At 45.2% G+C, this 27,875-nt stretch overlaps 1 protein-coding gene across 3 annotated transcripts in view; it reads left to right on the top strand.

The window, feature by feature from the left end:
- Positions 1-2,124: 2,124 nt before the first annotated feature.
- GDPD4 (glycerophosphodiester phosphodiesterase domain containing 4) overlaps positions 2,125-27,875 on the top strand; it is a 36,706-nt gene continuing 10,955 nt past the window's right edge. For 2 of the 3 annotated variants that reach the window (XR_008450352.1, XM_009566517.2), the window contains exons 1-7: positions 2,125-2,245; positions 16,767-16,975; positions 17,606-17,709; positions 18,733-18,826; positions 22,981-23,040; positions 25,387-25,485; positions 27,715-27,808. Coding sequence is in view for 2 of the 3 variants with exons in the window: in XM_009566517.2 (XP_009564812.2) it covers positions 16,793-16,975; positions 17,606-17,709; positions 18,733-18,826; positions 22,981-23,040; positions 25,387-25,485; positions 27,715-27,808 (634 nt within the window). In the remaining variant the exon portion in view is untranslated. The remainder of the gene's footprint in view (positions 2,246-16,766; positions 16,976-17,605; positions 17,710-18,732; positions 18,827-22,980; positions 23,041-25,386; positions 25,486-27,714; positions 27,809-27,875) is intronic. The other variant, XM_054069694.1, reaches the window with a different exon arrangement.

Below are 27,875 nucleotides of genomic sequence, written 5' to 3'. Positions count from 1 at the left end.
CCTGGTTTTATCTTTTCATGACACAATCAGAGACAAAAACTCGCTGGGGTTCAAGGCTGACCTGCCCTGCTGATGTCCTCAAAGTGGGTTTGTACCGCACCAGTCCTGTGCAGGAATTCTCTTTTATGGGCTCATAAACTCTGAGGCTGGGCTCCGGTGGCAGGGCTCCAGCTGATTCTCACCTTCATGGCCAGTTGCCAGCAGGGTTAGGACACTGACTGGGATGCTGGGTGAGGATTCTGTGGTTGAGATAAGCTGGTGAACTCTGAACTGAAGATACTGAAGACAGAGCAGCCTGTGCCTGGCCAGCGAGTCCTTTGCCAGGTGTTCGCAGAGCAAACGGTGGCACTGAAGTCTTTGCCTCTCTTTACCCAGAAGAAAGCAAAAACATGGCTTTATTTTAGGGCAGAGAACCGTATATTTGAGGTTTTCTTTGCTTCTTAAGGATGTGGCTATGGCTTTACTTTAAATTAACTTTTACATTTTTTCAGGGCTCTCCCCTCCACTGCAGGGAGCTTTTTCACACTGACGACGTTGCTCAACCCTGTTCCTTATCCCTCATGTATACCTTGGAGTCCATCCCTGCCACAAGGATGCATCAGCTGGAAGAAAGGCAGTCTGGGCAAGGATGGTGGTGAAACGCCTTCAGAAGGTATTTTGTGGAGCACTGACTTTGCTGCTGGCTTCAAGGGCAGAGAAAAACTATTGGGCTCTTCACCACTCCTCAGACCTGCTGGGCCACCCCTTCAAGACCTAGTGCAGCCTCATGATGAAGCTAGACTCAACACAGCCACAAATATACACGGAGAAATTCCAGTGGGTTAACTTGGGAGATTAAAACTGCAAGGTATCTTGGAAAAGCTGCTGTTGCTGCTCCCTACATCTTGTCAGTGCCATCAGCCTTCTTAATCTCACCATTTTCTGCCATATTTGTCAGATTTCCAGGAGTCAGACCATGAAGCAAGTAATATTCCTCGAGGTTCATAGACGATCCCATTCCTCCTTACTCCAGCCAGCTGAGTGTTAGCTGGAAGGTGATCAGCAATAAAACCAGCTGCTTCTAACTTCATACCTTGTGGCTCCCTTATTTATTTAATATTCCAATTCCAGAGGGAGATCATGGTATTTTAGGACCTAGTGCTAAGCGAGAGTTAGCAACACTGAAACTCTCACGTGCCTTGTTTGTCATGAAGTTTCAGAATGAACCAGGCTGTCACCTTTGTAGCTCATCTTCTAATTAAAAGTTTCTCTTTGTAATGTGAGCTGCCCCAAAACTGCCGGGCCATCCTTTCTGCCATGTTTGTGCCCTCTCTATTTGCAAGGGCAGTTTTCTGATTTTGCTTTTGAGGGACCCTCTGATCCATCTTTTCATCCAACAATTAAAATTCCAATATGAGAGACCACAGGAATGAAAAAAACCACACCAGTGGTGTTTCAGAGAGCCCTCTGGAGCTGTTAGGTATGTTTCTTTAGCCTCTCATGCAGTGAAGAGCTTTTTAGCTGCGGGAAGAGCTGCGGGAATCTGTGCAGCTTCCTAGCCCGAGAAACTTTACGGTGGGATTTTGCCTTTCTAAAAGTCCAGGGCATCTTGGAAGTTACAAAATACAACCTCACAAACTGCTTTTGTTGTACTGACCTTCCTGCTCCCCCCCTCCAAAGGAAGTTAGGTCTTTAATAAGATTTAGATATTAGAGCCCAAAACTGTTGCACGAAATAAGCAGTTTTTGCATCTGGGGTAGCTCAGAAATCTGGCGCAACAAATTCCTGCCTGGGCTTATGGCCATGGATAACATTTTCACAGAGGAGGTTCGGGAGCTTTAATTCTGAGGGTCAGCGATGACACAACTTGCCCAAATCTCCTTTGGGATATTTCCTCAGACTCTGTCCTTTGGACACCTAATTCTGCCAAGGCAGGATTTGTACAACAGCCTCTCCTGCTCTGGATGGGTGAGCCATGAATCAAACCCAGGTTCACCTGCAAGTCCCTGGCATCTCCCAGAGCCGTGCAGGGAACAGCTGCCCATGTCCCATGAAGAGACTTTAGTTTTTCCAGCCTTGAGGACTGAATTTATTAAGCCCTGTGTGGCCCCTCCTACCGTGGGAGGGACAGCGTCAGCAGCCTCTCTAATACTGGGTGTTACACAGCGATGCCACCATTCGGGTCTCAGAGTGTCACAAGCAAAGGACACAGCAACCCAAGTGCAGCAGAGAGCAAAAATAACCTTTCCACGTGCATGCCGGCGACGTAAGTTTTCTCCTCTCTCCTAACTCTTAAAGATGCTCCTACCTGGTGGAATACATCCCTGCTTGCTTTTTCCTGCCTTCCCTAAAAGTTAGCACCATGGGGGAGGGGGGCAGATTTCTTTGACTTTTCTTTTTTTTCCTTTGGACTTCTGAGTATGTTGGTTGGGATGTGACAGGGGATGATTGACACGGCTTCTGCCTGGATTGCAGTGGGAAACAAAGCCCGAAGAGCCGGAGAATAGGGAGAAGTGGTAACAAAAGGGGGGCGAAGGGGGTGATTTGTGAACAGGGGGGCTTTCTGATGACTGGCTGAGGAGGAGAAGGTGCTCAACAGTCTAACTTCACTCTCAGGGTCCCTGCTGGATGAATTGGCTGCGACCTGTTGAGGAGAGAAATGGGATCTGGGATGAGACGTGAGAGCTGGATGGCTAGTGGGGTTGCTGGAGCTGGGGCAGTGGTGAGAGGGAAACGGCAGCCGACCATTTACAATGCTTGGGATAATGGACTGTTTCCATAGTAAAAGAGAGAAAGGAGCCTCTCTCTTTCTTCCCTTGAGCTCGCTTAGCGTGTGAACGGGGAGGTTGACTCAGGAACAAATAACCCGTGAAAGGGTAACATCTGGGAACAGCTGTAAATAATCAGGACCTGGTTGGAAAGGCTGGAAACAACCGTCTGGTCCAACGTTTGCCCCACCGCTGCACGTCGCTCTGGGAGTTTTGATGGGCACCTGTTTGGAGAGCAGCTTGGTTTGCAGATGAAAGTGGCATTTGGCCCTGGACTTAATCTGCTGCTGCTGTCTGAATACTTCCACGTAATTTTTAGGCGTAACTATAACTAGCAGTGAAATGGGGGAAATTTTACGTCTAGGAAAGAATGAATTTTAATTCAGACTTGAGTGCTCAGCTGACATAAACCTGGGGATTGGCACCAGGCCAGTGGGGGTAGGATAACGGAGATTTTGATGAGCTGCAAGTCAGGTCTGTGGTGTACATCACCTCTTTTTCACTGCTATACTTTCTTTGGGAATCCTGATCTCAAAGCATAGCATCTCTCAGGACTTATCCTCCAACACGTGATACCAGGTGGAAGGCAAGAGAGAACAGAAATAATTTCCTACAGCTGCTCAAAGCTTTTAAGCTGCATTTAACAACAACAAAAAAACATAGTGTACCATGGGACCAGCTGGATTTTAATTAAAAAAATGTTCTGAATGTGAAGGGAGCCAAAGCCGTCACTTCCTTTCCAACTTTGCTGTTGAAACGTTTAAAAGGTGTGCAAGATTTCCAGGGCAATTTGAAAACTTTGCAGAGAAATGCAAAGATGGTTTTCGCAACAGATCCTGTGACATTCCTGTACCATAACATTGGACCAAGAAGATGACCAAATGGTGTCTTTTGAGGCTTATGTGTCATTTCTGGCGATGAAAATGCAGTTCTTTTAACTTGGTGGTTGTGGTTTGTTGCGAGATCACCTGCAGCTTACAAAGTGCCTCTGTGCAAATTCTTAACACACATTTGTGCCTAGTGTGATAAAGTTATCAGCCAAAATATAAGAAAAAACATTTTAAAAGAAGTTTGTGATCCTTCGACAATGTGCACTTAATTCCCTTTCTATGCAAGAGATCAGAAATGTTCCTTCAAGCAAACATTTCTTGTTGCGTGCAAATGGCTTCAGAAGTTATTACCTATCAGCTGAGATGTGTGCTTCTGCCTCCTCACAGTGTGGAGCAGATCCTGTCCAGCTGCAAAACCCCTGCTCCATGGCTTTGCGTGGGGGACAGGCTGGAAGGAGCTCTGCGATGGTTGCTCCCTGAAGACTGCAATGCTGTGCGTGCGGCAATAGCCTGGCTTATTTTGAAGGAGGAGGTCTGTGCGTCATCTTGGGGTGACAATTTATGATCTGGCTTGTAGGACTGCCCAGAGACATCTGTGGTGTGTGAAAATGAGGATGTTGGGCTATTTTTAAAAAGAGTAGATAGGATAAAAATTTGGGAAGATCCTCTGGACTCCAGATCTTACTTAAAGGGAAGCGGTGTGGATTGAGCAGAGCGGATGCACAACCTGTGATGCACCCTGGACCATGACTCCATGGCAGGCTGAGCCTTGAGGGCGGCATGGGCTTGGCTCCACTTTGCAACCTTTGCTGCAACTCCAGACACCACGAGCAAGAGAGCTGAGCAGGCTGCCTGCAGGTGCTCCTCCCTTCAGCCTCTTGTCCTCATCCTGTTCTTCATCTGCTGAAGCCGGATCTCTCAGCAGCGTTCAAGGAGGAGCCATGACTGGCTGCTCTTTGGTGGCTGAGGGGTTGGCTTTTGATACAATCCCAGTACACGGAGGGTGGCCTTGGCTTATGTTGCTGTGACTGTCCCCACCAGCACAACACTGGCATCTCTTGTGTTTCTTGTCCTCTCCAGGAAAAGGAGGGAAGAAGAGAGTGATACTTTAGAGGGCTGAACAGATTGAAGACGCCCATGTCCTGGTCTGATATTGGTCCTATTCTCCTGTCATTGTTTGCCTTCCAAGCCTCTGCTGACTTCCCAGGGAAGATGCTGTGTTAAGCATGATGAGGACCAGCTGTCAGGGTTAGAATGCACTCTTCATCCTCCTGTTCCTTTACCCTTCTGGCCCAAGTTCTTCCTGGTGTTTGAGCAGTTGTAGTCTATGGGAATGCAAGATACACTGTAGCAAGAGAGATAGGTGAGAAACCCTGTCCTGTGACCTGTCCTCTGCAGGTCTGGTGCCAAAAGGCTCTTGGGGCCATCACAGCGCACCAGTTATTTTCTTTAGTCGATGCTTACATAGGAAGGTGACGGGTAAGAAGTTAACCATGACGGTGGTGCACTATAAGAGTAGCAGGCAGAGAGGGCAGAGTTGGGTGGGAAGGATGTGTGCATGTGTGAATGAGGAGAGGGTTGTGGCTGCTGCTCATGAGGGCAGTTTCCATGTCAACTCCACTGTTGTGTGCAAGAAAGATGAACGTATGTGGAAGCAGGGTACAGCATGGGAGCAGCTCAAAGGATCACTGCATGCCTGCACACTCAGCCTGCACACTCAGGCTGCAGTCTCATTGCTTGCATAGAAATGCTTCGGAGTCAATCCCTTCCTTACTCTCCCACTTCATTTCCTCTGTTTTCCAATGCAACTGTGAGCAATTACTTGTTTCTCCAGCCTCCATCTGCTCTAATTAGGCTGGAAGCTCCTGGAAGGCTTTCAACCCCCAGACGTTTGTACAGCGCTGAGCCTCTGTGACAATAACGGGTCCAGTCCTCTCTGCTTCTGTGGCCCCAGCTGCCATCACCAATTCGGTCTGGTCCTTTCGGCAGCTGCTCTTAATCTTTGAACTTATTTCGGAAGTTCTCCAGAGCTGGAGAAATAAAAGACACCTTAGAAAAGGGGAGACGGGAAATTGGCAAGAGCAATTGCTTTTTAAAAGACTACTTATTTCTTAAGATGTACTTGCTACTGATTAACCTTTGCTCCACGATTGCTTTAATTGATTCATGCCTTAAAGTGGTCAGAAAGGTTCTGTGGGGTCATGGTGGCCCTCTCCTGTGTTTGCTTGCAAATCTTTTAAGAATTTTTGGTTGTGCAAAACCCAGTTCTTAGAAGAAATCCAGGTGAGTGACACCAATCCCTTTACCTTCTCCATCCCCTAGGTTTTCCAGCCCCCATCTTAGTTCTTTACCTCTGAGACCTCATCCTTCTGTCACTGCTGTCACCAGGCAACAGCTGAGCCTGTCCCATATTCCTCTGCAATTCATGGTAAATGATGTTTTGAGGGATGATTTTCTGGCCCTTGACCCAGGCACAGATATCCAGGGCTGGCTCTCTGTACTGAAGGAGATAAACTGAGAGGGAAAAACAACAGGGCAAGGTCTACTGTGTGCTTGGTGGTGCCTCCCAGATCCTAATGAGCACTTTCCTCATCCCAGTGGCTGACAGCTGCTTCATCTGAGCTTTCCTACGTGAGTACCTTCCAGGTAGCCATGGACTGTGGTGCCCATACCAAGGCGGCTTGTCAAACCCGGGATGCAGAAGTTCCTTGAATGTGATCTGAAAGATTCACAGGGTTGAACTGGGCTTGTTGGCTTTGAGTGACAAATGCCTCTTCATCTTGGGTTGGGTTCATGCCCAGCACTCTGGACATGCGTGGGACACTTCACCTGGCCTATTTAGACATTTGCCCTTGGATGAGTTGAGTGATGCCCATTTGTCTTCACTGACTGAACCAGGGTCTCAGGGAGACCATCCAAACACAGAGGAGATGAGTCCAACCACTCTTCCAGAAAGACCAAGAGAGGAATGATAGTTCCCACCCCAAGCCCTGCAACTAAATAAATTGTTCCTTCCTCCAGACTGCTGAGATGTGAGTGCTACTGGGTGCTGATCCAGCAGAGTTGACTGTGCTGGGTGTTCTGGGTCTTAAGGAGGTCCATCAAGGTCATGCCTATTGGTTGTCTGCACAGGGCGATGCCCACACAATGAAACTCACTGATCTTCCTTCCTCGCTAAGCAGTCTTACACCAGCAGATGGATGAAAATCAAATGAGCTGTACAGTCCTCAGCTGCTGCTCTTGCTGCTTTGTTGATGCAACTCTAAGTTTGGAAACTAATGCTCTGGGTGATACCTCCACTGCATCACTCATTGGTGTTAGATCAGGGAATTTGTGTCAGAATATCCTTTTGCTCAAAAGTGAGTTTGAAAGGTTTCTGAGAAGGTTCATGCACAAACATCATTGTGTTTAATTAGCTAGAAATGATTTTCCTCTGGGAGCTGCAGAACCACATTCTTAGGGTGCAAAAACGGGCCAGCCCTGGTGCATTTGGAGAAACCTCTTGCTGGTGGTATGGGAAGTGTCTTTTTCTGCATTTTCCTCCCCTCCTTACAGGGATGTTTTACTCCAAGATCTGAACTTTAGCAGCCGCAGCTTGGGGGAGGGCCAGCAGTGGGGGCTTCACTGTGGGGGCTGTCCAGTGCTCCCGTCCTTTGTCTGGGCTGAATAGCGCTCTGCAGAGCTGCTGTGCAGAGATACGCAATCTGCAAACCTCTTTTCTTTCCCCTTCTTGGCTGGCAGACAAAGTCTTCCCTTGGAGACAATGTTCATGGTGGCAGGCTGCCCTTGGTGGGGTAGTGGGGTTGGAGAGGGTCCCCCACGCTGCATCCCAATTTCCATGTCTACCCTTAACAGCAGGGAACAAAGAACCACTTAGGTATTCACAGGAGCATAGAGGGGCTCAAGCCAGGGCATGCTGAACTGCATAAAGTAGGATTTATCTTCAAAGGAATATTTCCTCCCTTTTTGAGCTCCTTTATTTTTTTTTTTTCAAGGGATTTATTCCTCCTCCCTCCCAGGCAGGCTTTGAGCTGTGGAAGCACTTTTTGCCTCCCCGTGGTGGCTTTTCAAAGGTGGGAGAGTGGCTTCTTAGAAAGCCACAGGTGACCCAGGGTCAAAGCCCCAAACTGTAACCCATGTGCTGCACAAGGATGATCTGAGTACACCTGCACACATTGTTGCTAGTGATGTTGTATGGCCACAAGCACAGCAAGGACAAACCACCTCTCTTCTGCTGATGATGCTGAAGTGTGGGGAGCAGCATTTCACCCCAGACTGATCATGCTATGTCTACATTTTCAGGCTTGACCTGGAGGTATGAGGTCACTGATGTTCCCGATTCCCTCTTTGGGTGAGCAAAATGACACCTAGATAAGGACATCTCTCTGCCGCCAGCCAGGACCAATATCTGGCTGGATGGTGGAAGGTCTCGCTGTCATGACTGCTGGAAGGTCACGTCTGCTAACAATTCCTGGGACTAATTTTTGCCTCTTTGCACCTGTACTTCCCAGAGAAGGGATGCCAGGTTCCACAAAGGGCTGACCATCCTTATACTAGGGATGCCCAAGACTGAGCTAAGGGGGGGCTAGAACAAGTTTATGGATTTTTTTCATACGTGTGAAGAAACTCAGAGTCGAAGAGGGAAGGCACTTCTGATCCACTGGCATCAACAAGGAAAAAGCTACTTTTAAATTTTGCCCATTTTGGGATGTTGGGAAAGTGCCCATAGACCCTATTTTTGATTCAGAGCTTTCTTACACCAGGAGCCATGTGAATAAACCCTGAGAAAACAATTCTTGAAAAACACATAATTTGAGCTGTCACATAGGTAGATGAATATCCACTTTTTAAAAATAAAACTTCTGATGTACTAGAGGTTTTCAGGCCCTTTCATGGCTAAATTGGGCCCAATCCATATTTTATTACAAAGGAAAATAGATGGGAAAGTACAAAATTCTGCTGTGTTTGACTCAGCATTTGTTGCTGGATTTTGGGGCTGCTTTGTTACGCTCAGCCAGAATCTCCTCTTCCCCATTACAATCAATAAAGCTGACAGCAGTTGCTGCCCCTTGAGGCCAGGAGGGCACCTGGCTCACCCTTTCCTTCCTTGGGACTGAAGTATCCCTACCGTGGAGCAGTGAGCCTCCTGCCCATTCATCTCCTGGACCCACCACAATAGAGCAGCTGCAGCTTTAGTTTTTGGGACCTTTTTAGAAGGACTGTTGGGGCTTTTGAGACTTTCTAGAAGGAAGAAGGGGAGATGCAACACTCTGCAAGGAAGGTTGGGGTGGTGCTTTTCAGAAGAAAAGTAGGATGGGGTGGAGGGACCTCTCTAAAATGTAGATGGGTGCACCTCTTAGAAAGAAGCAATCAGTCAGAGATAATTTAAACCCAGATCCCACTCAACAGCTGTTCTGGGATTAATCTCCTGTCCCCCCTCAAAGGAAAGTTTCCCTAGCTGATACGGTTCTCATCTATGCCAGAGCCATGCTTTTGCTCCTTGGAATGGAGGGATGCTGGTGGTGCGCAAACCTCTGCATAACCAAAACCACTCAGCCCTTTTGTTAGGCTTCTGAGTAATAATAAAGGATGCAATATGTTTGAGTCCAGCCAAAGAGGTGCATTTGTGAAAAGTCTTTCTCCATGCCTTCTTTTTCTTCCTTTTTTTTAAGCTACTATTAATCAGCTTTATTCAAAACACTCATTTTGCTGCTAGCAGACTAGAGGGCAAATCTATTGTAGTACTGCGAGAGCCTTTCACAAACATGATGATTTCCCCCTGCTTATTTCCACATGAAGCTGACAGCAGTTGTATAAAACCCTTTGTAAATGCACTGAGACTTGGCCAATAATTTCCTGGGCACACATTTCTTAATGTAGCCCGCAAAGTGCTTTAAAGATGAAGAAAAACAGCTGTAATTTCTAATGACGATGATTATGATTAAAAAAGGTTTCTGCAAGTGATTGTGGATAATGAGTCACCCCCAGTGACTGGACACTGGGGACAAACATGCTCCTAACATGAAAGACTGTTGAAAGAGGTATCTTGACAGAGTTGAGAGACACTGAACAATTTTGGGGGAGGATTGAGGCATAGGAAAAAGTGGTCTATGAAAAAAAGTAGTTCAGCTGTGGAGCTTTATTTGCTATGATGTTCACTCTGCAATAAAGGTGGGATTAAGGTGCCTTTTCTAAATTCTCATGGCCAATGTCAAACCAAAACTATGTTTTGTTTTAAGGTGATTAAATCCCACTTTGAAGTGAGGCTTGCTTCACCATGCAGGGGTATGTGTAGAAGTTTGGGGCCAACACCAGTGCTACCAAACCCATATCGCTGATCCCTAGCAATGGAGGTTCCTCAAGGGCTTGACAAATTGACCCCACAAAATTTATGGTTTGTCTCAGAATATCTTACCTTAAAACATTTGCATGTGACCACAGATGAATCATGGTCTCAGAAGACATTGGGACTGAAAATTGAACAGGCCATGCCAACCACTTCCAGGACAGCTCCTACTGGATGTCTGACCTTTAGACTGTAGTGCAAAGAGTCCTCTGTGATGGGGATAACTCCCTGTGCAATCCTAATAGATAAAGGACTTCAACTTAATTGGTTAATTTGGTAGAAATGCATTTGATTACTTGTGTCTGTTCAAATGTGGTAGCATATTAGAAAACACAGGGCATTAACCTTGGTGGAAACCTCTTCATAGCTTTGAAAACCATAGCTGATGCATGTTGGAGATGTACAACAACAAATGAAATGGAGAAATATTGTCACTGCAGTCACAGGAGCAGTTAGTCCTTGTTAACCCCTTCTACTTTCACACTAATTTGTTAGTTCTCGTGTTAAGCCCTATTGTTTCTTTGAGCTAATGGCTGTGATCTTCCACTTCAAAGACAACAGCTAATCAATTCATGAGACATACTTAGTACATGTTTGCCCCAGGCTGCACATACCCCCTGGGATCCCCCACAGAACTAAGGTATAATTAGGGCTTATAAAGAAATTTTGAAAGTCTTACTGATAAATTATAATTACCAACTGCCAGGGAAAGGAATGGATCTAGAGTATGTACCCTATCATAGGGAGATTGTGACTGGCTTCATTTTATTTGATCCTTTTCCCTTCCCTGTGTTATTAATTCTCTGAAAAGAGACTGAAAGCAGATGATGGCGAGATATAAGGGATCCTAGCCCGTGATCCAAAGCCTTGGGCAGAAATGTATCTTTAAGAGATGTTCTTTGCTGAGATTTTCTGACTGGTGGCAAGGTCTGTGTGCGGCTCATGGTGAGGGTGATCAACCAGCAGCTTGCCAGGAGGTTGATTTTATTCCTTTGTGTCTGTTGGTGTGATGATGTGGAAGTTTCCCAGGTGGAAGGTCAGCCAAAAATACCTTTGAAAGTGGTGGTATGGCACCAAAAGTCTCCATGCAAGGGAGCTGTACATGCTGAAGAGGCCCAGCTTAGGCTCAAGACACCTCTTTTCCCCAGCATGGAGTCCAATTTTTCTCCAGATCCTTTGGAAAATGTGGCATAGGCAAAGTGGGCACCACTCCTATCTGCTGTTTTCATATGTCATCGAGACGCTCAGGGCAAGCTGGCCACGTTCAGGTGTTGAGAAATGACCATCTCCACGTCCTTGGCATGGCTGCTGGTACACATATAGTTTGTTTTTTTTTTTTTTTCCCCAGTTGTCTTCTTGCAGATGACGGGGAATTGTGTTTGCAGTATCTGAAAAGAGCCCCGCACCCGCCTGCCCAAATGTTCTAGGATATTGTGTTGGAGAAAGCTGAGTAGATGCAGAAGGGAAAAAGAGAAAGACCTAAAAGGCCCAAAGAAAAAACTGTAGGGCAACACCAAATTTGGCTGATGCACCCTTTTCCCCCTCAAATAATGGATGACCCAGTTCTACAGCACCAAAAAAAAAAGACAAGGAGTGTCTCTCTTTGCTTGTGCACTGGCTTCTCAAGAAAGCTCCTCTTGCAGTACCTTCTTAATTCAGACTGTGCAGCTGTATATGTTTCGTGCTTTTTCACCGCTGCTCCTTCCTTTATCATCCCCCCAGGGGCTATTTCTCATGCCTTTCCTCCCTGTCTGTCAAGCAGTGGGAAATGAGCAGCCCTGTTCAACTGCCTGTGATTACAGGGGCTCTTATCTGTGAGCAAACAAAGTCTCAGCTTGCAAGGGAAAGACCTGAGATCTCTTTGGTTTATGGAGCTGATAAACACATGTTACCAATTTCACAGCTCATTTACTGAGGTGTCCTAAACTTTGCTCTCCTATAGATGCAGGTTTTGCTGCTTGCTCTTCGTTCTCTGGACTTTTCCCAATGAACGGATTCAGATTTGCTCTTTCCCTCTTCAATCCATTTACCTTTGCCTGGAAGAGATGGGCAGGGATTGCAGATGGCCTCTACATTTTAGGAGTGCTCTGCTTCAGATCTAGATGCAAGCACTGTAAGGCCTTTTACTGTGTCCTGACAGTGACTGAACTGCTTCAAATTCTAACACATATTCCCTGTCTTTTGGCCTCTGTACCTACTGTATGCTGTGGTATTGGTTGATACCTAGGTGTTTGCTGGTTCCAAATGCAAGGGTATTATCTTTGTTAGCGTCAAATCATAGAATCATAGAATCACAGAATCACAGAATAGTTAGGATTGGAAGGAACCGTAAAGATCATCTAGTTCCAACCCCCCTGCCATGGGCAGGGACATCCCACTGGATCAGGATGCTCAAGGCCCCAGCTAACCTGGTCTTGAACACCTCCAGGGATGGGGCATCCGCAGCTTCCCTGGGCAACCTGTGCCAGTGCCTCACCACCCTGATGGTGAAGAAATTCTTCCTGACGCCTAGCCTAAATCTGCCCCTCTCCAGTTTATACCTATTGCTCCTAGTCCTATCACTACAAGCTTTCATGAACTGTCCCTCCCCAGCTTTCTTGTAGCCTCTTTGGGTACTGGAAGGTCTCTATAAGATCTCCTCTGAGCCTTCTCTTCTCCAGCCTAAACAGGCCCAACTCTCTCAGCCTGTCCTTGTATGGGAGGTGCTCCAGCCCTCTGATCACCTTTGTAGCCCTCCTCTGGACCTGTTCCAAAAGTTCCATATCCTTCTTAGGTTGAGGATTCCAGAACTGGACACAATGTTCCAGATGAGGTCTCACAAGAGAGGAATAGAGGGGCAGAATCACCTCCCTTGACCTGCTGGCCACACTTCTTTTGATGCAGCCCAGGATATGGTTGGCCTTCTGGGCTGTGAGCGCACATTGCCGGCTCACATTGAGCTTCTCATTGACCAGCACCCCCAAGTCCTTCTCTGCAAGGCTGCTCTCAATTGCATCATATCCCAACCTGTACTGAAATCTCAGATATTAAACAGCACTGGTCCCAGTACAGATCCCTGAGGGACACCACTTGTCATGAATCTACATCTGGACTTCAAGCCAATTACAACTACTATCTGAATATGACCGTCCAACCAGTTTCTTATCCACCGCACCATCCACCCATCACAGAATCACAGAGTCACTAGGTTGGAAAAGACCTTCAGGATCATTGAGTCCAATCATTCCTATCAACCATTAAACCATGTCCCCGAGCATCTCATCCACCCGTCTTTTAAATACTCCCACGGATGGTGACTCGACCACTTCCCTGGGCAGCCTCTGCCAGTGCCCCATGGCCCTTTCTGTGAAAATTTTTTTTCTGATGTCCAGCCTGAACCTCCCCTGGGGGAGCTTGAGGCCATTCCCCCTTGTCCTGTCCCCTGACACGTGGGAGAAGAGGCCACCTCCCTCCTCTCTACAACCTCCTTTCAGGTAGCTGTAGAGAGCAATAAGGTCTTCCCTCAGCCCCCTCTTCTCAAGGCTAAACAACCCCAGTTCCCTCAGCCGCTCCTCACAAGACTTGTTCTCCAGCCTCTTCACCAGCTTCGTTGCTCTTCTCTGGACACGCTCCAGAGCCTCAACATCCTTCTTGTAGCGAGGGGACCAGAACTGAACACAGTAGTTGAGTTGCATTCTCACCAGTGCTGAGTTCAGGGAGAAAAGAACCTCCTTGGACCTGTTGGTCACGCAGTTTCTGATACAAGCCAAGATGCCATTGGCCTGGGTACACTGCTGGCTCATGTTCAGTCAGCTGTCAACCAACACCTCCAGGTCCTTCTCCTCCAGGCAGCTTTCTAGCCACTCTTCCCCCAGTCTGTAGCACTGCACAGGGTTGTTGTGCCCCAAGTGCAGGACCCGGCATTTGGCTTTGTTAGACTTGTTAAGTGTCTAACCACCTCCTCTTGGAACATGGGAGCTTTGTTCTGCTCCTCTGACTCCTGGGTATGTACACATAGGGAACAACTTTCCTTACTACTAGAGGCTGAGGCAAAGAAGCCATTAAGTACCTCAGCCTTGTCCTCATCCTTTCCCACAGGTGTTCCCTTTTCATCTCGTAAAGACTGGATATTCTCCCTGGTCCTCCTTTTACTGTTGATGTATTTGTAGAGATATTTTTTATTATCTTTCACAGAATTGGCCAGTCTGATCTCTAGTTGGGCGTCAGCCCTTCTGATTTTCTCTCTGCATGATCTCACTTCCTCCCTGTAGTCCTCTAAAGGTACCTGCCCTTTCTTCCAAAGCTCATAGACTTTCCTCTTCTTTTTGATGTCCACCCAGATCTCCCTGTTCAGCCATGCTGCTTTTTTTCCCCTACGGCTCATTTTCTCTCACACGGGGATAGCTTGCTTTTGTGCTGCCAAGATTTCCTTCTTGAAGACACCCAGCCCTCTTGGGCTTCCTTGCCCTTAAAGACTGTCTCCCATGGGATTTTATCAACCAGCCTTCTGAACAGTCCAAAGTCTGCCCTCTGGAAGTTTAAGGTGTCTGTTCTGCTGATCCCTCTCCTCACCTCACCTAGAACTGAGAATTCTACCATCTCATGATCACTTTGCCCCAGGCGTCCTCTAACCGCCACATCTCCCACAAGGCCTTCTCTGTTCACAAACAGCAGGTCCAGGAGGGCACCTTCCCTTGTTGGCTCACTCACCAGTTGTGTGAGGAAGTTTTCTTCCACACACTCCAAGAACTTCCTAGACTGCCTCCTCTCTGCTGTATTGTACTTCCAGCAGACATCTGGTAGATTAAAGTCTCCCACAAGGACAAGAGCTAGAGATCTTGAGACTTCTCCCAGTTGTTCGTAAAAAGGCTCGTCAGCTTCTTCCTGGCTAGGTGGTCTATAAGAGACTCCCATCACAATATCTGCCTTTTTGTGGACTCCTCTGATTTTTACCCATAGACATTCAATCTGGAGGGAAGGAAAAATCACCTGCGCCCAGATTCCCTTACTAGCTGTCCCAAAGCCCTAAAATCTCTTTTAATCCCCCTTGGGCTCTGTACTGTGGATTCATCCCTTCCCACACTGAGCAGCAGTAATGGGTAATAGTCTGAAGGCCTCACCAGGTTGGGGGTTCCCTGGAAACATCTCTCACCTGGGCACCTGTGCGGCAGCAGATGTCCCCTGTGAGTGGGGTCTTCTCAAAATATCGGACCCTCTGTCCCCTTCAGTAGAGAATGCTTGTGAATTGGAATGCTTCAATGTTTGGTGTGGTCTGAGGCATTTCAGATTCAGCCCGGTCTTGGGAGAGATGTTATGGCTTTAGGCCAGCTAATGAAGACAGCAGGGTCAGCTGTCATCTGCACGACTTACTGGTGGCAGAATGTCCCCACGCCCCCATCTGTGCTCTGGGTAATTCAACAGCAGGATCATCATTTTGCCACATGAGATCGGCATCAAATTCTTTACTATGGGTAAAAAATTCTGCTGGTTCCCAGATCTGCTGAGCTTCTAGGGATGGCTTGAATCCACCATATCCAACAGCGTGTGATTCCCTGTGACTGCTCTGGATGGACAGACAAGTCTGTCTCAGGAAGGCATTCAGGGCACAGCACACTTGGTGACTGCTTGATTCCTAGTGATCGCAACTGAACACTCTTTTATTTCATTTTCATCCTCTCTCCTTGCACTCCAGCCACAAATAGGTTTGGACATTTGGAAAGGGTGCCAGGGATGCATCATTTCAGTTTTATCTTGCATCTTGTCTTTGTTTTATTTGTCTCTGTTTTATTCTGCAAGCTAATCACTTTTTAGAAGTGTTAATTTGCAAGGGTTTATCCAGTAATTACTGCAAAGACACACAAGGGTCTAATTTATTTGCAAACAATTTAAGTGTTCATGTGTATAGTGTAGCAAATTGTTTATTCTTCTTAAATGACTGTTATTGCGTTAGATAAATCAGTGTAATTGGAGTTCTAGGCTGGGAATCTGCAGCACACATGCCTGGATTTAGACAAGGCACTTTTTAATGCAACAAAAGAACATCTCTGTCTATCTCTGTACTCTAAAGAAGTGCTGGATAGCGGTGATCCTTTGTATGCCACTACAAGACTTTTTTTTTTTTTTTTTTAAATTATTCCTTGTGGTCTTTACAGTGCCCTGCTGGGTGAAATGTTCTTTGCTGGCACAGCACCTGCACTATTTGCTTTGCTGTTAACTACATTGCTTGCAATTTACCATGAAGTTCTTTGTTTAAAATCTTTATTATGATAGAACTTCCATGTGTGCATCTTTACAGCTGCTCTTTCTATCCTTGAAAAACTGTGCCAAGTCATGCTATTTCAGTCAGGAAATACTTTTTTTTCTTAAGGGATCAGTCTCCGCAGTGCTGCTGTTTTGCCAGAATAAGAGAGCTGCGTACCTAGGGAGTTTTAGTCTCTTTCTTACACCAGGCAGTTAAACCAATATAAAGTTGTAGACAGGTTACAGTGATGTTAAATCTATTCCCATGGCTAAGCCTATGCTCAGGTTCATCTGACATAGCACGAGAATCTGCATGGAGTGTTTAAGTTAGTGATTTTGTTTTTTGTGTGTAGTCACACAGAGGCAGAGGTTCCTTCAGAGGTGACGCAGAGCACCTAAGTTACAACCAGGAGCAGCAGCCACTGCTGAGGGGATTTGCAATGATCATGCTTATCTTTAAAACATATCACTTAGGTATATAAAATCAGATAGAGCGTTCTCAGCAGCCTTTCCTTCTGGCCGCAGCATCATCTTGAGAAAAATTCCTCTCTTTTTTCTGATATGAAATTCTTACCAAAAAGGAAGAATGGTTTCATCTTCCCATAAAACATGGTCTTCTTTCAGGAGGAAGATGAGATAAAGCCACTCAGATGGAGGCCAGTTCCACCAGCCTCAAGAGGCTCAAGTTTGGGAAGCTGAAGGTGGTACGTCGACGCTTGCTACAGAGGTACGAGCATCAGCCCTTCATCTCCTGCTTGGCTGGTTTCTACAGCTGCCGGTGGAAGAGGTATCAGCGCAGAAGGATTGAGCCTGGGAAATGCTGCTGCAAGACGGTAAATTAGCTGAAAATCAGCACAGACATTGATTTCTGTGTAGGGACAGGTCAGTCCAAGCTGATTAGTGCTTGATGTCATGGGCCAAAGGCATCCCTTCCCAGCATTATTTGAACGTCACTGAGATCTGTTGGGTTGTTAGATTTTACTCTAAGTGCTTAATGTATTGCTATGTTTCTATTGTGAGCTTAGTTTGTCATGGCCACCATGAAGCTAATAAATATGTGATCACAGGGAAGGACCTTGCACCAAACTCACCGAACCAGTGAAACTTCTCAAAGCCACAGGATGAAAATAAAGAAGGAAATTTTGGGATGGGCATGCAGTAAGAAATGCAAAAAGGGCTGTTACCTAGAGCAGCTCCCTGCCATGTGAGGTGTTTAAAATCCTGCTTGTTTGCAAAGTCATGAGATCTATTTGTCCCAAAGATAAATACTACAGAGTATTTTTTTGAAGACATTTCACTCACTGCTCATAGAGGGCATGGATGGAAATCTTCTCCGTCTCTGCTTCTGAAGGTCCAGCACTAAGCCATGTGTTAAAGGGACAGCCTAAAAGTATCTGCCGTTTGCTGTGATAACTTTGAGGCACAGAAAGCTCTGACCAGTTGTCCTTCCTCTCCCTCTCCAGGGGGAATGTGTGTTTTTCCCATTACTTGTTGGAGCTTTCTGCTTTTCTCTGGTCTTTCTGTACATGTGGGGTGAAGCGAAAAATGACTACAATAACTTTGACTGGTAAGTACTATATTTTCCTCCTCCTCTCCTGCTCCTCAGGCAGGTCCCTGGGGTGGCTGGGAAGAGATGAGCACAATCTCTAGCAGCTGTGCTGCATCAGGGTACTTTAGCCATCAGCTATGATCCAAAGATTTGTCTCCTTAGCATCCAAATTTAATGTCCAGTGACTTTGGAGATACTGAGGCTCTGCCCTTGGCTACAGTTTTTAGGAGTAAGTGTGAATTTGGGACAAAGAGAGAAATCATCATCACAAAAATTGTGTGTAAAGGGGACTAAATAACTCTTTTCTTCCCTTCTCCAAGTCTTTTTTTCACTCCCTGTTCCCTGTGAAGAGGTATTGTCACTGACATCAGAGGTGTTTCACCAGCTATCTCACTGCAAAGAGAACAGTATGTTCTCAGGCTTAAAAGTAAGAAAGAACTGGCAGGGTTTTATGTAAATTCTTTTCTTCTGCAGTTCATAGGCAAAAGTTATGCAAATCTCCTCCTAAAATGAAACTAAACCAGATCAAACACTATGGGAGGAAAGGTGAAATAATGTGATTCATCCTTTTTGAGTCTTTGAGCAAAAAGTAAAGCTTCCCTCTCTCCCCTCGAGCAACCTCCACCAGATTTCTAGTGTTTTCGCCTTCCAAATCTGATTCAAATCTCCTTTCTGCTGCAGTGTCCTACTCAGCTGCAAGCAGACAAGACAGGCTGTTGGCCTGTTTCCCCAGGCTGCCTTGTCTGCAGCAAGGGGCTGGATCTTACAGTCAGTCTGGGAGATCTCTTGAGCAAGGCCATCAATTTCGTCCTGTATTTTATGACCCCGGCACATTGGTGTATTTGTCTGGTGGCTAGTGCAGTCAGTCATGGGCTTGGGGAAGGAGCCTTTTAACTGCTTTTGCATGTTACAGGGTAGATTATTCCTCCCTCTTTGTTTTATTGCTTTGAAAATTTCAAAATTTCAAGAAACAGGACTGGTTTTCCCTTCCAGTCCATGCACTAAACAAAAATATTTTTATAATATTTTATTGCTTTTCAGGTATAACTATGGGAACCTGGGCTTCTGGTTTCTCTGGTCTCTTGTTCTCCTGATTGTGGCTGCTATCTTGTTCATGTACATCACACTGTTATTGGTAAGTAATGTTCCTTTGGAGGCTGACCAAGATTTATAGTTCTAAAAAAATAAGCATAGCAATGGCTTTCAAGTGTTAGACTAAAGCTCAGCCTAGCCCTGTTGATAATCCCTAGAGAGTGGATATCCGGGGAGGATTTGGAACACAAAGGTTCACGGTACTTTGTCCCCATTTTTGCCTGTAGATGACCAGATTCATCTTGGAGGTGTCTGAGCCACATGTAATTTCTGTGATTTTTATCAATGATTTCCCTTCAATTAATTTGTCCAGAGTCTCCCTGAACCCAAGTGAAGATGTGCCATGAGGGCTGGATCCAGATTTAGGGGAAGATAAAGACTGCTGTTCTGACAACAGCTGAGGGTTCATTTGCAACACCATGTCATTTTGTCTCATTTGGCAAGATTGTTGTGTACACCTATGGTAAGCAGTGCGCATTGGGAGGCATGAAACCTCATATCACCAGAGTTGTGACCTAAATAGGATTAAGTTTTGAAGGAAAGGAAAAAAGAGGAAAGTAATCACCACCACCATTCACACTCCTGCTATCTCAAGGCATGCAGGGTCATTCCATGGTCACACACCTGCATGCAGTATCTTCTGATTCCGTGGCTCATCTCATCCTTTCAGAGAAGGACTCTGCCAGGAATCACCCTTCCATCACTGTTGGTAGAGCTCCTCCATCACAGAAAAGCCTTTCACTGTAGCCTTTGATGAACTACCCAGCAAAACACTAGCACCTCACAGGCTGGTAAGTACAAACCAGCCCTTCCACATCTAAATAAATTTATCATTGTGGGTACTATACAATAGCTGCATTGCTCTAATACATTTCAGACAACTGATGGCTGGATAGGTTGCCCCCGTGATGGATTACATCTCCTGTTCTGGTAGAACAGTGTTGGATAGAGACTATCCCCACACATGTGGTAGGAAGTACTGGGGACCTTCACTCAGGCGATGTTTCCTTCTGATGTTTGGCATCAGCAGCCCATTGCATCAGAAAACCAAGCACACTGATGCCCTTGTTGGAGCAGAGAGATTTTCTAGTAACCAGTGGCTGATCTGGTTTTGTTTGTGAGCACCCTACCAACTTTCTTAATGATGGTCCCCAGCTGGAGCTTGCAAACCTCCTTCCATGACCTTATTGTGAACCACTGAAGCACTCTTCTGCTCACCGGCCACCAGAGGCTGAACAAAATGCTGAAAGACAAAGAACTTGCTCTCTGTACGAAGATGCTCTCCATCCACAGGCATCATTGTAATTATTTTTGGAAAATCACTTTCAATTAATTCAATTGTTATGACTCCACAAGGCAATTTTCTCATCTCTATTAGAGCTAAAAGGTTAAGCTGAGGGGGTCTAATTGCAGAACAATTCATGCCCAGTGGAGAAGAAAAGACTTTTCTTGTTCAGCCTTTAAACACCAACGTAGTATTTTAATCTCTGCGGTTCAATCACGGTTGTTTTAAGGGTTTTGGACAGGTGTCTTTTTACTGTATAATATAAACAGGTTCAGGTGTGTTGCATCCTCTGCTTTCGTAGGCTAAGAAAGAACTCAAAATACTAAATTGGCACTGAAGTTCAAAAAGTGATGTCAGCCCTTTGTCCCTAAGGGACTAGGGTACCAGAGGAGTTCTGAGGGCTGCTCAATGTCCACATGGAGACTGGTAACGAGTGGCATACCTCAAGGGTTGGTACTGGGACCGGTGTTGTTTAATATCTTTGTTGCAGACATAGACAGTGGGATTGAGTGCACCCTCGGCAAGTTTGCTGATGAGACCAAACTGTGTGATGTGGTTGACGTACTAGAGGGAAGGGATGCCATCCAGACAGACCCTGACAGGCTTGTGAGATGGGTCTGTGCAAACCTCAAGAAGTTCAACAAGACTAAGTGCAAGGTCCTGCACCTGGGTTGGGGCAATCCCAAGTATAATTATAGGCTGGGCAGAGACTGGTTTGAGAACAGCCCTGCAGAGAAGAACTTGGGGGTGCTGGTGGATGAGAAGGTCAACACGAGTCAGCAATGTACACTTGCAGCCCAGAAAGCCAAATGTATCTTAGGCTATATTAGAAGTGTAAGTAGTAGGTCGAGGGAGGTCATTCTGCTCCTCTACTCTGCTCTCATGAGACCTCACCTGGAGTACCACGTTCAGTTCTGGAGTCCTCAGCACAGGAAAGTCATAGATCTGTTGGAGTGAGTCCAGAGGATGGCTACAAAGATGATCAGAGGGCTGGAGCATCCGCAGTACAAGGAAAGGCTGAGAGAATTTGAATTGTTCAGCCTAGAGAAGAGAAGACTCTGAGGAAACCTTATAGCAGCCTTCCAGTACTTGAAGGAAGACTACAGGAAATCTGAAGAGGGGCTCTTTATCAGGGAGTGTAGTGATGGGAGGAGACGTAATGGTTTTAAGCTGAAAGAGGATAGATTTAGATTAGATATTAGGAAGAAGTTTTTTACCGTGAGGGTAGTGAAGCACTGGAACTTGTTATCCAGAGAAGTAGTTGATGTCCCATCCCTGGAGGTGCTCAAAGCCAGATTGGATGAGGCTTTGAGCAACCTAGTCTAGTAGAAAGTGTCCCTGTCCATGGGAGGGGAACCCTTCCAACCCGACCCATTCTATGATTCTATGATTCTATGATTCTATGATTCTATGATTCTATGATTCTATGATCACATCAGCTCAGTGGTCCATCAAGATGTGTTCTCCCACAGTGACCATTGGTGGAACTGCAGGAATTCCTTCCTCACCCTCTGAGGATGAAATCTGGTGATTATTCTTCTTCTAAGCTTATAAGTAGGTGTTATTTCCATTCATAAAAACTAACTTCGCTTACCTTCTGATAGTATTCCCAGATAAGATGTATCACTCATACAGAAGTTTTACTCTAGTAGCAAGGGAGAGTCCATATTACTTGTGAAATCCTTGGCTGTATCTTAGGCAAGGAACAGATTTTTCTAACATTGCTTGCAGAAAAGGGGCAAAGTGTCTTTTTTCTTCCTTTATTTCTGAAATAGCTTATTTAAATGGGGCTGGCCTAAGATCTTCAGTAGTAATTCAGTTCTCTCTGAACTGCTCCCATGGTTACTCATCATGTACTGGGTGTAGGATTCAATTAAAGGAGTTTAACATGTCAAGAAGCACTTAAACTCTGATCTGTATTCTTTGCTGAGCTTATATCTTGCTTGAAATCATCATGATCCTGGAAAGAGAGTGTGTTTGTAGCTGGATTGGAAATTACTTAACATTCCTTTGTAGTTGTGTTTCGGGAAAGCAGATCCTCTTCCCCTGGTTCTGTATGTCCTGCCTTCACACAATCCCACTGTTACAGTCTGGAGGAACTTGTATCATAAATGATCCTTCTCAGGGAAGCACTGATGACTACTAACAGATACTTTTCTTTAAAGCTTCATGTTTGGTCTATTGGTCCCCAGACTGTCCCTTACATTAGTTAGGAAGTTTGCTCCAGGCACTTAGATTCCTGAACATAGACCTGCATATTTTCATGGTGTGAAATTAATCACCAGATTCACCGGTTGCTTAAGTCTGGGATACCTCATAGAAACTCTTCATCAAAGCCATGGACTGGCTTTCCTCATCCTTTTCTTCTTGATGTTCAAGGCTTCTTGGGTTGTCGTTTGCCCTTTTCAGGGTTTGGTCTGTGCTTCACAAGAACCCCTCCCTCTTCCTCCCACCCTCACTCCACCCCACCTCCCTCTGCCCCCCTGCCAAGAGCTCCTCCTTGCCATTGGGAGGAAGGAAAGAGCCAGCCACTGAACACTAGAGTTTTTTTAATCTTCAAGGCAGATTTCCCTGTTCTGAAATGTGCTTCTCTCTTGCATTTCCAGTGATTACTGTTGAAACATTTTCTCAAAGAAAAGTTACTAAAAGTGTGCACCTCAAAGTGCCCAACTGTCTTTTACCTATGAAAGGGCTTTGGTCCTGTGAGGCAGTCTTGATATGTGTTTGGGTGTTTCAGAAGTATTTTTGATGTAGCTTATGTCCATAAACCTGTCTTCCTAAGAGACTTGACGTTGTGCAAGAAGACCTAGTGCAAAGGGACTTCCCAAAGCAAAAATGTTCCGGAAGTACCTCACTGAACATGTGTTACCATCTTCTACCAGGATGCAAACAATCTCTTCTTGATTTCCCAGGTCCTAGCGATGTGTTTGCTTGCAGAAGGTCAGCAGCTGTACCTACATTGGAGTCACAAGGTGGGGAAAGGGGGGTTTCTGGTAACTCTAATTTGTGCTTTAAACTGATTGAGTCTGTGCTGCTTCTCTGAGTGAAAAAACATCTTTGATTATGGGACAGAAGGAGGAGAGAGAAGAGGTTAAACTTTAGATACCCATGGGGATGATGGGTGTACCTGAGTTGATCACCCAAACTCCCTTTGCAGTTGGTAGAATGAAATGAACCCTCTGAGGATCCAATTCATCCATCAGGTCATTTGCAATCTAAATTAAGATGAGATGAATCATACTTTAAGTACCTTTTCTCCACCCCACTGACTCTAAAAGGAGCCTGCAGTGACTCATTCAGGTGAAGATGTCTGTATCTGACATGTCTGCCTGTGGTAACATGAAGACAAAGGCAAGGTTTTCATGAGAAGCACAACATAATTTTCTGTAGCAGACTCCAGCAGCAGTGAAAAAAGTGGCTGCTGTCTCTGCGGAGGAGAAAACTGCCTTTTCGAAGGCATCCCACTGCCTTATGCCTTTTGGTCTTTGGGTGGTTTGTGAATGTCACCTGGACTTTTGAAGGTGCAGAAACAAATCCTCAGAGAGTTGTTGCTGCAAAGCAATGCATTAGGATCACCTTCCTTAAGAAACTCTTGAGGCTATGTGAGGCATTTAAAAAAATGAGCTTCTAGCCATGCAGTTTAGAGGAAAATGTAATGTGATGGCAAATTGCAGAATCGCTAGGTTGAAAAAGAGATGTCCCAGTGGAAGGGAATAGCTGAATACGTAGATAGTTGATTCTGCATTTCTTCATTTGAGTGAGGTTTCTGGGAGTGCTGATGTATGAGAAGCTCAACAACAAGCTAGCAATGTACACTTGCAGCCCAGAAAGCCAAATGTATCTTGGACTATATCAGAAAAAGTGTGTCAGGTTGAGGGAGGTGGTTCTGCTCCTCTACCGTGTTTTCGTGAGATCTCATCTGGAGTACTGCTTTCAATTCTGGAATCCTCAGCACAGGAAAGTCATAGATCTGTGATGCAAATCCAGAGGAGGGCCACAAAGATGATCAGATGGCTGGAGCAACCCCATATGAAGACAGGCTGAGAGAATTGGGATTGTTCAACCTAGAGAAGAGCAGACTCTGAGGAGACCTTATAGCAGGCTTCCGGTACTTAAAGGGAGACTAGAGGAAAGCTGGAGAGGGGCTCTTTATTGGGGAGTGTAGTGATAGGAGGAAGGGTAATGTTTTCAAGCTGAGAAAGGGTAGATTTAGATTAGTTATTAGGAAGAAATTTTTTACTGTGACGGTGGTGAAGCACTGGAACAGGTTACCCAGAGAAGTAGTTGATGCCCCATCCCTGGAGATGTTCAAAGCCAGGTTAGATGAGGCTTTGAGCAACCTAGTCTAGTAGAAAGTATCCCTGTCCATGGCAGGGGGATTTGAACTAGGTCATTTTTAAGGTCCCTTCCAATCGAATCCATTCTATGATTCTATGATTCTATGATTCTATGATTCTATGATTCTATGAGTCTATGTGTCTATGATTCTATGAGTAAAAGAAACATAGTCACCTTTACTATTAAAAATTGGCTTCCAGAAGAACCAGAAAGATATAGAACAATTCGTAACAAGAAAATAAATTGTGACTGCATCCTTAGGTGGAAGAGATTAGGAACGGATTATTAAGGTGTTGATTCTCCTGAATATGGTAAGGGCCTTGATTCAATTTCTACTTACATTTACTTCTGAGCAGATAGATGTCGTACCAAGAAGAACCTGTCATCATAACTGTGCTGGTACCAAACAGAGCAAGAAACCAAAGAATTAACTGAGCTACCTCCTTAGCATTTTGGTTAAAAAGTGAACTCTTATCTCTTACCTATGGTAGCATTTGTTGTTGCTAAAGCCTGTTGTAAAACACCTCATAGCATAAGGAAGCTGTATTTCTGTCTCTTTGAGTAGGATTATTTACTTCTGCATTTAGCCATCTGCAGGTCAGGGATTTAATGTAAGCTGATCAGCTAGGCTTCACCTACATCAACAGAGAGAGAGAGAGAGGTGTCTCCTATCATAAAGCAAGAGGGAATGAGTCACCACTGGAAATTCCTCTCTTTCTCCAATGATACAGAGGGAGACTTTAGAGCTGACTTAATTGAGTACCAAACTCTTAAGGTCAGTCTTGTCGCACAGAAAATCCAGTTGATAGCACTGTTGGCCTGATTCTAGTCCCATTGGATCTCTCTGTCTCTGAACTGGCATAGTCAAGCTCATGTATCCAATATTTATCCATTTCCATCTGCTTAAATGATCACGAGGCAGGTAGATAGCACACCCTGTGCAGAAATGCTAAAGCTGATTCATGTCTTTGTCTCCCCAGATTGGGACATTTCTTGTCCTGTGCTTCTCTGTCACAGCCCTCTTCATATTATCGGTGCTTTGGGGAGATCAATGGAAAACTGTCCGCCTGTCATTTCAGGTAAGGGGGTCTGGAAGGTCTGCTTGAAACAACAACTTTTTAACAGAAGTATTTTGTGGTAGGCGGTGGAAAATACTCCATGAGCTTGAGTTTGAAGGTATTTGTTTGACATAACATGTCTCAATTTGAGAATTCACACCCTGCCTTTTTTTTTTTTTTTTTTTTTGGCAAAAATGTTGTAGGTTCACTGTTAATTTTTGGGTGCCCAGGACAGGTAAATCAAACACCTTTTGCTGGCAGAGTTATTGGAGCAAGAACTTGTTCCCTACTTGGCGTCTATCAGTTTAGCAGCTTTAGCATTAGCACAATTTGAGTCTCCGGTTAACCAGAGGACCTCATCTCCTGAGGGCAGGAGAACATGGGTTTTTGGGGAGGAGCAGGGAAAGCTGGTGTCAGGTGGCACAACTTGTGGCATGCAGGAGGTCAGAGTGCACAATCTGCTGCCTTCCTCAACTGTCAGCAGATCTGAAGACGGAGGGAAGAACTGCCCAGTGCTGTTTAGAGTTTGAGCATCCATGTCCCCACACGTATGGGAAAGGAAGAAGCATGTAGCCGTTCACTACACAGCTGCCTTGCAGATTTTATTTGGGGGTATCACATCTCCTCTATGTGGATTACTGCTTGTGAATATTGGAGGAGCAATGCATATGGACTGGCAGAGGAATCAGTGGTGTGGTGTTTGTAGGGTGTGATTAACTGCAGAGTTTTGTAACCCTTAGGCTATGGGCTGGCAAAGGTAACGAGAAACCCCTAGCTTCCCCTCCCCCTTGCAGACTTCAGCAAAGAAGGATGAGGAGACACAAGAGCCTTTAGGTTCCCCACTGGTGCTGTTCGTTTTGGGTGTTCATACTCTTTGAGATGCTTCACATGGCCTCCTGCTGCTGTTCCCAAGATAAATGAGTCTCTTGTAGATCCTGTGTCATGTCTGTCAGCCCTACAAAGCTATCTCAAATATCCTGGACATCTCGGATGGCGCCCCTGCTAATGCAACTGAATCCTGATTCTGATCGAAAGATGTTGGTATCAAGTATCTGGGACAGGCAGTATCACAGGCAATAACATACCTCAGTGACTGCTGCTTTCTTCAACTTCCAGCTTAGAGAATCAAAGGTGGACTAAGCAATAGGAAAGGCTTTCATCTGAATATCCATCTTTTCTGTCAAATATCTTAATAAATCACAGTTCTAGCTGGAACAGAAACCATGGAACACTGAAGAGCATGAGAAAATGATGGATTGGTTTCTTTGACAGATTTTCTTAGTTTTATGAAAGATGTTCTATACCAACATTACTTGTGTGAAGAGCATCCATTCAGTGTTTTTACAAGTGCTAAGCTATTTCTGTTTGGTTTCCAGCTCTGCTCATGCATTCATTATAAGTACAGAAGTGATTCTTAGCTTCTGATCTCCTGGTGTAATCTTTAGGACGAAAGAAAACAAGTCCAAAACTATATCTGTCCAGCAAGAGGCATTATCTAATATGTCATGAGCATTAAATGAACATATTGTTTTGCATTAGTAAATAAAGAAAAATGTCTACACGTTCAGTTAAAAGTGAAAAAAAAGAGAAAAAATACAATTATGCCTACTGAAAATAAATTAAATTCTTTGAAATAGATGAAAACTAGTTATTTTTTCTCGAATATATTGATAATATGTGAAACTAGGTGCTGCAGGATGTATCTGAGTCTAAGAGAGTTCATGTTCAGACAGGTACCAGATTAACTACTTCTCTTATACCTTCTCCTATATGATAGTTATTTCCATACAGGTGTAAGTAAGTACCACATATTATGACTCAGGTTTGTTGACATGAGTTCAATGATTTAGCTGAGGTGTGGTGGGGAGGTGACTGTTACCTGGATGAGATTGGATTGTGTTAGGTTGTATTGAACTGTCTGCTCTCTGAAAGATGCTCATGAATTATGCGATAGCAGTAATGGTGATATCGCATCCTTATGGATATGGACAATCTTGTCCCCTTCAGCTGATTTAGGAGAAAGGAGAGCTGCATATTACATTGAGGACCACTCCTCAGCCTAGGTGGCTGGCCTGACCGGGAGGCATATACCTCTCCCTCAACTCCAGAGGCGTTTGAGTAAGAGAAGTTGAACTGCTGTTTCCTACAACAGGAGCCCATCCAGGTGGAAGGCTGTAGCTGTGTTGAGGTTTGCCTCCATCTGTCTCCACACCTGAACCTTTGACTAATATTCTTTTCTCTCTTTGCCAGATCACAGCTCCCTATCTCCACATAGGGGCAATAACCCTCATGGTCCTCCTGTCCTGGCCTGTGGCTCTTCATGCCATTAGAGCAGACAAAAAAGGTACAGTAGCTTTGCTTCCTGCCCCTATATGACAAAAGGCATGCACAGGTGTGGGGAAACAGGCATA

The sequence above is a fragment of the Cuculus canorus genome, chromosome 1 (genome assembly GCF_017976375.1).
Source record: "Cuculus canorus isolate bCucCan1 chromosome 1, bCucCan1.pri, whole genome shotgun sequence".
Lineage (NCBI taxonomy): Eukaryota > Metazoa > Chordata > Aves > Cuculiformes > Cuculidae > Cuculus > Cuculus canorus.
The sequence above is the reverse complement of the archived record's forward strand: the minus strand, read 5'-3'. Positions and strand labels throughout refer to the sequence as shown.